This window comes from Lutzomyia longipalpis, chromosome 1, assembly GCF_024334085.1.
Source record: "Lutzomyia longipalpis isolate SR_M1_2022 chromosome 1, ASM2433408v1".
NCBI lineage: Eukaryota > Metazoa > Arthropoda > Insecta > Diptera > Psychodidae > Lutzomyia > Lutzomyia longipalpis.
Genome location: NC_074707.1, coordinates 34550355 through 34562911, shown reverse-complemented (window position 1 = coordinate 34562911; position 12557 = coordinate 34550355). Strand labels below are relative to the sequence as shown.

The 12557-nt window shown below is 33.6% G+C and overlaps 1 protein-coding gene across 8 annotated transcripts in view; it reads left to right on the top strand.

The window, feature by feature from the left end:
* LOC129786235 (probable maleylacetoacetate isomerase 2) overlaps window positions 1-12557 on the top strand; it is a 69912-nt gene that overhangs the window by 30803 nt on the left and 26552 nt on the right. For 2 of the 8 annotated variants that reach the window (XM_055821106.1, XM_055821103.1), the window contains exon 2: window positions 1390-2009. The exons of the other annotated variants lie outside the window; for them this stretch is intronic. In XM_055821106.1, the coding sequence (XP_055677081.1) occupies window positions 1778-2009 (232 nt within the window). In that variant the 5' untranslated portion in view covers window positions 1390-1777. The remainder of the gene's footprint in view (window positions 1-1389; window positions 2010-12557) is intronic. 8 annotated transcript variants of the gene reach the window in all.

Below are 12557 nucleotides of genomic sequence, written 5' to 3'. Positions count from 1 at the left end.
TACATGTGTGTGGTGCGTCCCGTGGTGGATATAAGAAAGGAAATCCCTCGAGGGAGGACCCCCAGAAATACAATAAGCTCAACTTTTATAGCTTACGCAGCGCGGCAAGAAAGGTACTACCTATATAGCGAATGGTGTTTTATTTGAATAAAGCTGTTGAGTAACGAGCACGAATGGAGTCGCCATTGCTTGCTGACAATTCAGTCAATCATTAAGTGTTTTTCCACCCAAAAATTCGTGATGAAAATTTGCTTTTTAACCGAGCACTCAACTACCCTCGACAAGGGTGCTTTTTTGCGCAAAAGGTTTGAGGGAGTAACACTTTTATGTGGAATTGATGTGCATGTGGTCAATTAATGTGGAATTGTGTGCCTGATTGAAGGGGGTAATAGCAGAGATTCTGTGTGAAAAGGAAGTGGGAATGGGATAGGTAAAGAGATATGGTCCATTTGGAGGATGGGGGTTGTGTGTGAGTGTTGGAACAAAGAGAAAATGTGGGTCAAATTGGGATTTAATAAAATTTCAATGAGAAAGATGTCTACGGGCAATAGTGTAGTGGGTATTGTTACTTTCAAAGGCTTTCAAAAGACTCTGTGTAAGCCATACATCGCCTACGGATATTCATCCTGTGTGTCAAGGATAATATTGGGAATTTGAGTTTTAAGTTATATAGGAGAAAGAGGAGACAATAAACTAACTCTGGGATGCAAAACGACAAAATGTTAGTGGAGACAGCCTTTTAGGGCTCTTCCAACAGGATGACTTGTATATAAACTAAAGTAGCATCAGACAAATGCTATCAATTTCACAAGAGCTTCCTTCTGTATGGAAATTAAATTTAACACACACGTAGAAACACCTCGTAGAGTGATCGCACAAGAAAATGTGATTAAATGTGGAAGATCAAGAGATGGGAATGTGGCGAGGTATAAAATTTATATTGATGAGAATACGATTGAAATCGTGATGATGGAGATACAAAATAGCTAACTCCAACTCCAAGGACAGCCTCATTTAAAGTTTTCATCCCAACATTCACGCCAGCAATAACTTCCGCCGCTACTCAATCGTCGACCAAAAAAGCATTCCTTCATTCCACAAACCACCTTTCATCATCACCTGGCTCACCGGTGGAATTCAATCATCAAATCCATTGTTATTCTCGCAACTTTTTCTCTCTCTTCTATGACATTATTATTTTCTTGCATTAACCAATTCGCGCCTTTAGCTCAAATTGTAAAAGAATCATTTTATCCGGCTTTGTGGTGTGGAAGAATGTTGTGGCAAATCATGAGAGAAAGTATATATATGTACATATATATCCAATAGAAGACATAAAAGCTAATTGCACACATATTTTCCCTTTCAAAAAAAAAATCCCAATCACAGAACACCGCGAGAAAAGCTAATAAATCGGATAATCCACAGAGACATAGAGTTGCCAAAAAAATCACATCACAGCCTACAAGAAAAACCACGCGCGCAAAAAAAATCAAAATCATCTAAAACGTTTACAAACTTATAACAAAGTGATTTAAAAGAAAAAAAAACGTATAAATCCTAAAAGAAAATCCCTCCATTTTGAGGCATATCTTCAAGAATAAAAAAAATCACAAATTAGTGTGTGTGCTTGTGTGACCTTATTGCGTTGTTTAAAAAACAAGAAAATTTGGAAATAAAAGCCTTGAGAGAAAGTCAAAGAGAATTTGAGAGGAAGAAGCAAAAAGGCTAAATAAAATTGCAGAGAAAAAGAAAATTAAAGAAAAACTAAATTCAAATGTTAAATAGCCAACCACAAATTCAACTGCTCTCTCAAAAAGCAACCTCTACGAGTTCTTCAAGTATCACCGATATCTTCTACTTTGATGATTTGTCCACGGCCCTACAGGAGACACCGTGCCAAAATGGATCGCCAACGTCTTTTGCTGCTGTACAGCAGCAATTCAATCAGCAGACGGAAAAGCAACTCAATTTCCAGCATCAGTACCAGCAAAAGTTGCCCACTTTTGGTGAGTGATCACAAAGTGCAAACAAAATGCATGGCATCGTATCATCTCTCGCCATTACACTTCTCTTTTATCAAAAAAAAAAAATCTTTTTTGTGCCATTCAAAATCTCTCCACATTGTACGATCACTTCCTCACACGAGAGGGGTTTTCGTGATCGCGATCGATGATCTACGTATCCGCCAGTAAGCTCGTGCGCAAAATGATTCAATAAAGCGCGCATCCGGCAATTGCACTTTGCAAATAACCACCATAATATTATACTCGCTCGACGTCCCTCCTAATTACCCATCGCAAGTGAGTGAGAGAGTAGAAGAGCACAAGAAAATTTAATTATACTTACCTCACAATTATCGCAATGAAAAAAAAAAAAAACAAACAATCTGAAAATCAATGTCACATTGTTGGCTCAAGTGTGGTTGTTTCGCAATATAATAGCATTTGAAGCAGCCACGGAGGAAAATATATAAGGGGAAAAGATTTTGCCATTTATTCATTTTGACGAACTCAACGTGCGATAATTCTTGCACCAAGCACTCTGGGTGTTTTGTATCGTAAAAGTTTATTGGTTGAGGGGGTGGTATATAGTGTCTATTTGAAGAGACGGGAATATATTGAGAGTCTGTTGGGTTGTGGATGCTTGGCTGCCACACTTTTTCTGCACCACCATCCTCGTCGCACTTCGTGTGAACGCAACTCAATGTAAACTTTCCGCCGCAGAGATTGTCCCCTCAGAGTCATTCAAGAATTTTATCCCCGAATTGATGACTCCACGATTAGGGCTCTTTAAGGATTTTGCCATTTTACCCCAAGCTCCGGGGATTTTATATCATTTTTCTCTCGTTTCCGTGAAAGTGATGCTTGAACGTTTAAAGATTCAAACAATTCTTTTTTTCCGCTTTAAGGATACTTCAAAAGCTCGTATTATATGTACATTTGTGGGGGGTTATTAGCTTGATTTTTAATTTATATTTAATCTAAAGAACTTTTTCTTTGTTAATTAAATTACTTGTTAGTTTAATACGTTAATTGGGGGATTATTTAAATTTAATTCGGTGGTTTCATTGAGAAGACTTCTTCCGGGGAAAAAAGTAATCTTTTAAGTCTTGTTTCAAACTTCTGGTTTGCTAAGAACCTGGGTCAACAGCTGTGAGAATCATGTATATGATGTAAATTCAGGAATACTTTGAGTCTTTTTCTTGTATAATTCTTAATGAGAAAAATTTTCTATTGATGAAAGTTCTGGTCCTTCCAGTGATTTTTAAGATCTTTTAACTTACTTTATGTCTTCGAGGCAATAGTTAGGAAAGTTTTAATAATTTTACATTAATTTAGAGCTTTTATTAAGGATGAATTAAAGTCCTCCCAAAGTGATAGAAAAAATCTTAATCTTCAATGTCATTTTCCTTTACTCGCTAAGAATTTTATCTCACTGATGATTTTATCAATAAAAGAATCCCCAACAGTGGTTTATAGCTTTCAAAGTTGGCAACGAAACTTACTTAGAATATGGTGCCAACAGAACGATCGAACCTCTTGAATGTCGTGTTCTTTTTTGCAAACTGGAATTAAACGTCTTATATATAGAATTGCTTCTTCCCTATATAAGTAAATCCCCAAAATCTGGCTAGAAAGTTTTGACACACTTTCATGAAAGACATTCCAAAAAGTAAACCACAAAAAGGAAGTTACAAATAAATTGGGTCATCACGTGAAGCTCTTCTTTAATCACAAAACTTGGTCTCGAAATGTCTAACTGATTGTAAATTGTGGGTAACATTTTCTTGAAATGTGTTCGAACAGCAATCGTCAACATGTCACACGGAAATTGTATTTCTCACCCCGATTTTCTTCCAACTTGCAACATACAGCGAGAAAATTCAATTTATTCAAGGGAAATAACACCACGGATGATATCGTAAAAGTTTCTAAGATACTCCTCACAAGAAGTAGGTATTCGTATTCTTTCTCTAAGTTTGGTGGGAAATATTACGTTAGTTTGGTTATATAGAGCATTTTGGTGGCTTCCAAAGCTTATATCGTTGTAATTTTGAAATGTTGAAACGTGTGCAGAGGTGAAGAAGCTTTATCAGGAATAACAGAGAGTCTTAAGGTTAATTCTATTGTGGATTTTGTGGCTTTTGGGTTTTCTATATCAATCCACACACCATGATTATAGTTTTGTTGCCTGACCATTCAATGTGTAAATTACATCGCTGCAATAACACCGAGATATTCCCATGGGGGGTGTGTTTTGGTTCAATTGTTCAGGCACAGAACCAAAGCCGAATGGGTTTTGTTATTCACTTGGATTGTTTTTTGAATCTAAAATGGGCATAACGTGGGAGAATTTGTGTGAAATTTATATCGCACCAAACTAACAACAACCTGCTCTTTTACGAATATATATTCGTGCATTTTCCCACCTCGGGATACGTGAGATTTGTGCAAAATGATTTCAAAATGGTATGGAACAGATCCTTTTTTTATTTAGGGAGTATAATTGGATATACTATAAAGGGATGAGAGGTGGGTGGCTATGGTAAAAAATTCTCCTCCTGTGCAAAAGTAATATTTTTTCTCTTCTTTCACCGATTCCTTTTCTCTCTTTGTGTAATAAAAACCATCAATTTTGCTTCTTCTATCTCTGTGAAAATTCCTCACATCTTCCCCGGGAAGATTTCATTTCACCTTCATTCTGCAATATAATTTAATTTAGTGTTATTTGGCCCATCGGAATGATGACGAAGACACTCTCTTGTGGATGAGTGAGGGAAATTCATTGACGTCACGAGACTAGACGATGTGAAATTGAAAATGTGTGCCAAGTGTACGATGGTATATATTTCGTCTTACTCAATGGGAAAGGGGAGACTTTCGGGAAAAGAGGAAAAATAGAGAGAGAAAAATAAGAAAAACCATCACATACAGATTTGGATGCCTTTGAAGATCACACACAGAGAGAGAAAAGCAGAGAAAATCTGCAGTTTGAAGAGACAGTAGATTATAATGTATTTCTGGAAGTTGACGATGAAGAACAACACAAGAGTCTTTGGCACACACTAATTATAAAATAACAAACAAAGGTGATTGAAGATAAATAGGAATTTTAAATTAGAAGTCTTTGTGCCTTTAGGATACAAATAGACTTGATCAATTCGATTGGCTGATGTGCAAGTTTGTTTACCAAGAAGTTCTGCATTGTAAATTAAATCACATATTGCCAAATGCTAAAAGACTTATCGATTTATCTTTAATCTTTTGATATAAATCACTTTATTGCTCAAAAAAATAAATATTGCATAGAGCCATTAAAAATGTAAATGCAATGAACTATTGGAAAATTGAGAAATTTTATTGGAATTTCATTGATGAAATGAAAATGTAACAACATTTTGCTGACTGACACAGTTCGATATCTTGTTAATAAAATTTTATATGCACTGTCAGTGAATTTTAAGGGGGTTATAAAGAATATTTCAAAGAATAATGAATTACTTAATTATGTTGGTTTATTTATTTAAAGATTGTTAAGAACTTATAAATTTTTTTGGGAAACATTAAGTTAACAATTTTTTTGAAGATTCTATATAATTCTAGACTCTTTTTAGCTATAATTTTTTTTTGTCTTGAAAAATGTCCAAGATGTTCCTTAAAATGCCAAAAATAATGGCATCATGGAAAAAACACTCCAGAACATCTGTTTGCAGTCTAATGAAATTTTATGTTCCTCTTAGCATAATAATCCTTCTCACATAAAATAATAATTTTGAGACATTCACAATGAGTGTCTGGTGTAAGCGGCGACCTTGCTAACATGAGAATTGCTTTAATAAACACACAAAAACAAAACAAATTATATATTCAGCTGAAAAGTAATCGCTTTTACGAGATTTTTCAACTCGTCACATTGTTTAGGTCTGATCAAAAATTCGCTGTGAGCTCAAAAATAGATGACAAAAAATGCATTTGAATTGTTGTAATACTGCCAAATAAAAAGTTCCTCAACTCACTTTGAATATACATACATATTTTCTTTGTTGCACAAGTTACAGAAGAAAAATACAATTTTAAAAAAAAAGATATCCCAACAATTTTCCTGAAGTATTTAAATAAATTTATACAAAGAAAAGAAAATCGAAGGAAAAATTTTATCATCTTTCCACAAACTTTTAATTAATTTGTCCATCTTTGTGTTAAGTTGAAAAGGAAAAGTAATATAACTCAAATATTGTCATTTGGGATCGTTTCGAAACTTTTACGTGTGCGAAAATGAAAGAATAAGCCAAGAAATAAGTAATTCAAACAGCAAAAATGCCTCATGCTTCAAATTGTGCAATATTTTAATTAATTTCTAACTCTTCTGAGAGCCTACCAAAAAAATTGTGAGACAAAAATATTGTTAAAAAAAAGAGATGAAAAATAGCACAATACAATGCAGTATGTGGCAGATTTGTGAAGAAAAATAGTTTCATTACCACTCAAGGTTGATTCTCAATTCCTTCTTCATTTTTTTTGCACGAGAGATTACATAAATAAAATAAAAAAAATGGTAAAAGAGTGAAAAGAAACAATGCAGTATAAATTTAATTTACATTGAATAACAGCGCTTAGTGTGTTTTTCACCACTCTCACCTTTTACATTATTGCACCTGTGCAATTCTCTTTCATTCCGTCTGTTTTAGTTTTATTGCAAACAATGAGATTGGATGCAATGGCAAAAGAGAGAGAGAGACGAAGAAAACCCCACACACTGCGGTGTTGAAGATTCCCCATGAGTATTTTGTGTGGCAAATGATGAGCAGGAGTTTGTCGGCATATATAGGAGATATAGGGCCCCTAATGCACACTGCAGTCTTTATAAACTTTAAAATATTGAAAGCTTTCACACTATCAATTCCGAGAAATTTCTCTCTAAGCACACAATATGCTAGATTATCCATTGAAATAATCCAAAGCATAAAAGTCTCAAACAATATTTTACTGCCATGAATAGGACTATCCCATTCGAATTGCTTCTAGTCTCAGGTTACACAAATTGTAACCACAGAACCCACATTCTAGAATTTATTGTGCAATATTCTCTCAAACACACATTTTCCAGAATAAGAATAATATTAAATTTTGAAAGGATGACCTGAATAGAAGGATATTGTTCCCTTTTACATTTTCATTTAGAAGCTTTATTAAGCTTTTAAAGCTTTTTCGAAACTTTATCTTATTATATTTGTACGACCCTCCCAGAGCTCTGCCAGGGAATATAATTGCATTAATTTACAATTTTATTTCTACATATTATGCTACATAATTACATTTACTTTTTCTCCTTTAAAAAAAATATAAAAAAGCATCTGCAAATTGCTGCAAATTCTTCAAACCGAAAGCTCTCTATTTTTTCCATATAAAAATATACAGGTCGTGTAAATTGTGAGTGAATCAAATTGAGACACTCTGTACATAAAATATATAAAACATACTTAAATAAATTTATTATGTAGCTTTATATCCTCTAGAGTTTACCACAATTAACAGTAAGTGACACTAAAGTGAATTTATTGGTATGTAATTAAATTTAATTCACTTTATACTCGTGGCTACAATTTTATGTGATTAAAATGAAAAGTTCTCCCCTAAATTGTGGTGCAAAAAAAATGAGTTTTACTGGGAAAAAATTGCAACGTGTTTTTCCAACTTTGGAAGGTCACTGAATATTGTAGTTTTGTCACCTGAAAAAATGTCTAAAATGCCTGCAGAAAATATGAATTGAAAAAAAAAACAGTGGACATGAAAAGAAATATCGGGCAAGTTGAAAAATTATGTGAAATCGTGTTGAATTTTTGCTGATAAGACGAAAAACCATTAAAAAAAATGTGCTGGTAATAATCATTCCACTGGGTGTTTATTCCAATCACTTGGCGCGAAAAACATGAGCACAAATGTATGGAACTGATAGCGGAGGGAAATTCAGCGACCGAGTGAGGAGAGCTCGGTTGCTTTGTCGTGTTGAAATTGTGTAAAAAATGCGTTTAATATTCCCCATAATGTGACCACATTGTACGAGTTATCAATGTAATTCACGATTGGAAAAAAGAAGCACTTTTATCAGCGAATGAGTGCAAAGAAGTAGTGGTGGCAATAATGACCGGAAGTTTCATTTGAAATGAAAGGTGAAAAGTAACAAAAAACTTCTGGAGCTTTTCAGGGGGAAATGAAGGGATTGGGAATTTCCTTCCTAAAACCACTGAAAGCCATCATATGAGTTTCTGAATTGTTTTCAGCTAACTTTACCCAAACGATTCATATACGATTCATCTCCATCTGTGGACTCTCTCACAGAGCAAAAAGCCATATAAAGTTGTGGTTCTGTATGGCACAAATGTGCAATGTATAAAGTAAATATGGTATACATTATTATAGCAAAAGCTCTCATAAGACGCATAGCAATTGAATATAAGGACTTGTTGCACTTGGTTATAGGGAGTAGAGATATAATACATACAGTACCTATTTGAACAAAATGAAGAGGGGAAATTCATTTCTCGCAATTTTGTACACCGGATCCAATTTATCGTCTCAAATTTCCTCCACGGTTCGAAAGTTCAAACCTGCCTGGGCGTTTGTCGACCAAGGAGTGATAAATGTTTCGGGTCGACATTTCTCTCTCAACCTCATAGTGTTTTCCACCAATTTATTGCCAATTTTATTGGCAAACACTTGTACAAATAGTTTGTCGCTCTCGGTGAGTTTAATTTTCCCGGATTGTTTGCACAAAAATTCTCTTGCTGGTAGTTGACACGTTTAAAAACAACACAGAAATGCAAATAAGAAAATTTAACGCAGTATATTTGAGACATATACAGAGCTTTTGTATGTCCAACCATTCCAGGTGAATTAAATTGTACATAGAGTACCTTCTAAGGGAATCTACCTGTAGATACATAATTAATTGAAGGGAATATTTAATTAAAAAATAAATAATAAGAGTCCAAAAAGGGGTTTAATCGATATTTTTTTTTATAAATAATTCATTAGGTTCTGAGAAATATTCAATGAGAATCAAAACGTTATAGCTAATACAAATAATTAAGAAGGAAGGAAAATTAATTTCTAGGAAAAGATTGCCGAAATTTCATTTTACGTGGGCTGTTTAAATAATTTTCGTGCTCAAGTTTATGCAAAATTTCCGGGAATGTTTAAATTAAATTTAAAAAAGATCATAATTAATTAGCAAACAACCCTTAAAATATTTGTTAGTATATATTTAGTACGTGAAGATGGAGGCGCCTGGTAGTTATTATAGAGACCCTGTTCAATGACAATGGAAACGATTTAATAAATATCTTTTACCTTATTGGCAATGAAATTTGTAAATCAAGTAAATACCAGGCGTCCCCATCTTGACAATCCTATTTATGAGATTACAAAAACATACATCAATGAGATCTAACAAATACAATTTGCTTTTAAGCTCAATCAGCATTAAATCTTCCCAATAACAAAACACCACAATAACTTCATGGCTGATTTGAAGATCTTTTTGTGGTTTGAAATGAGGAAGACATTTTCTCAATACTCATCACCTTTACCATTGAAATTGAATGATTGCTCGTTCGCACCTGAGCTTGCACCTCACAGTTAATTCTTCGTAACTCACCTTGTACATGAATGACCTCTTGAAATTGAAGAAAAAAATTAAATATAAAATGATTACCTATAAAGTTTCTTATGTAACAAAACCATAAGCACGGTACATATGTATTGTATATTAAATAGTGTGGGAGATTGAAATGAGATTGAGATGCGATGAAATATTGAGAAAAACTGCAACACAACTGTAAGTAATTTAGAGGGAATTTCTTATTTTCTTAATTACTATTCACCAATTAATTGCCAATAGATATTGTCGGAAAAAGACATTATTTCTTGCATATTTTATAATGAGAAAAGAAGAGTGCACCTTGTAGTCTTTCCTTTCGATATATATGACAGAAGTTATTTGTTGAAGACAGTTGGTGTGTAAATTGATGTGACAAGAATGAACGATATATAGTGAAGGAGGTGTAATGAAAATTTCACAGCGGATAAATTTAGTGCACGCAAAAATGTCATCACTGAAAAATTGAGAATTATTAGATGCCCGCAAAAAGACAGCATAAATTGGCGCGCAAGCGTCCCAGGGCTTCGTCTGCAGTTGCACAACATATCCCCATCCTTTTGCACCCACTCTCTGCACCAGTTGCCAGGGGTTTTGCTTGCACAGCGGGATTTTATCTGCTCCATAAATGCAATGGAAAAACACTTGATATACTCGCTCTCTTCTCTTTTGTTTTTTTTTCGAGAATGGAAAAAAAAGGAAATCTCTCAAAAACCATTCAGTATGCTGGAGCATATGCACACGCGGGATCACTCCTGGTGCTATTCAACATTTTAATGGGATAAATGAGCGCCAAGTTTTCATTTCTGGGACGCGCAAGTACCCATTCCACGATGCACCTTATTTACTTGGTAAACATACTGGCAAAAATTGGGTCAACTGCAAACCCATACAGTACAGTCACGTTGGGTCAGAGAAGAGTGCCCCGCAGAGGAGTGAGTGAGATCAACCAAGTGTTTGACATTGCATCTTTTATTGCTTTTAGTGTTTCGTAATAACCACACTACACAGTGGTACCATGAAGTGTGATGCTATTGTATGTCGTTTTATGTATTTTAATTAAAATGAACATTTACATGTCAATTTTCCCGAAAAAGCTCACGCATTGGATCTGATGATAATCCAAAAATATATTTTCAATTTCCTCTGATAGATCTTTATGAAAAATTCATTTATAATAGGTAGCTCTGTGCCCTATTTTCCACTAAAGCTTACACAAAATTCCTCATGTAATCTTGCAATGTGAACTATCTCCGTGAGATTGCAGTCACATCAACTGTTGACACACGAGAGAATTCCTTAGTCACGCATATCACGAAATATTTCAACTAATTTGCAACTTAAACTCAATTAAATGAAGAATTTCCCCATCCCCCACTTTCACTCATCCCACAATAATAATTCGTAATTTACTGACAAGGATTTTGTCCTAAATAAGGGATTAGGCTAAATTCCTCATCATGCGAGAATTGACGCCTTCCATTAAATTAGAATCCTTTTCCCATTAGACTAATTCTAAAGGATTTACCTAATCATATTTTGCTGATTTAAAAAAAAAAATGATTTTAGCTTTGAAGAAATTTTCGGAATTTTGCTGGATTAAGCTTTGCAGCAAAAAATATTGAATTATTATTTAAATCCTTACCAATACAACGACAATTTTGGTGAGTTTTTGGGATGATGCACCACCAATCGATAATTTTTGGTCGCAATGGCCTATTTCTGTGTTAATTAAATTTTCACCCAAATACTCTATAAGTGGAGATACAGATAATACTTCAAAATATTAATTGAAATTTATGAAAGAGATATTAAAGGGGTGATTATTTTAAATACTGAATAATTTTGCTAATTGTTTTATGTTTTATGGAATTGTTTTTCATTTTTAAAGATGATTTCTTAATTGTGTCTTTTTAACTTTAAAACTTTTAAACTTTTAATAAAATGAAATTTTCTTGAACATTTAATATTTTATTTTATCTAAACATCTAGAAAACTTTGAATGATTCTACCTGTCATTTATAATTCTAAATTTCTTTGGACATGGGTTCATAATTTAATTTTACTATCTAAAAGGAGACATTCCTTTTGTTTCAAAAAGATCCTTCAAATATCTAAGAGACTCATAAAAAGCTTATAGGTAATTTATTCGCTTTTCCATTCAATATTTATTATATTTTTTTCTGCAATTCTCTTTCAATGTAAATTTACATCGGGCACAAAGTGATTGATGTGCTGGAAAATCATGCCCCTTTAAGGTGTTTTTTAAAATGCGAATAATAATCTTCTGATTTATATCGCTTCGCATAGAATTTTGTAATAAATTTTATTTCTCACTTGAACAGGTTTCTGTGTCTCAGAATTTTCATTTAGTTTTCATTAACACTGTGAAAATTGTGTCAGTTTAGAATGGAAAAAGGGAATTAATTTTGTCCTTAAGCAATTTGAAATGGTATTGAAATAAAGTTAATTATATTGTTTATTTTTTATTAATGTAGTAAAATAATCGTAAAGGTTTTAAGAGAATTCTTTGTGATACTTCTTTTACTTTTAAGCTCATTTTAGCACACAATTGAAAATTTCTAAAATTCTTAAGCAAAACTTTGTACTACATTGCGTTAATTTTAAGACGCACTGCAAGCATGGAACTAGAAAATTACGACGCAGATTTGCGGAATGTTAATGTGGGTTTTTTTTTTCTTTCGAAGGCGTAGTTATTTTCAATGTTTGTCGCGATCATCTGAACACGAGTGGTTTAGAAGAAAAAAAATCGAAAGATCTTGTAGATTTCTTTTGGTTAGAGTTTTTTTTCGCTCCTCTTAAGCACAACGCGACTGTGCAGGTTAGTCGATGACCATGGCACCAAAATCTTAATAATATTGCACACATGCCGGTGA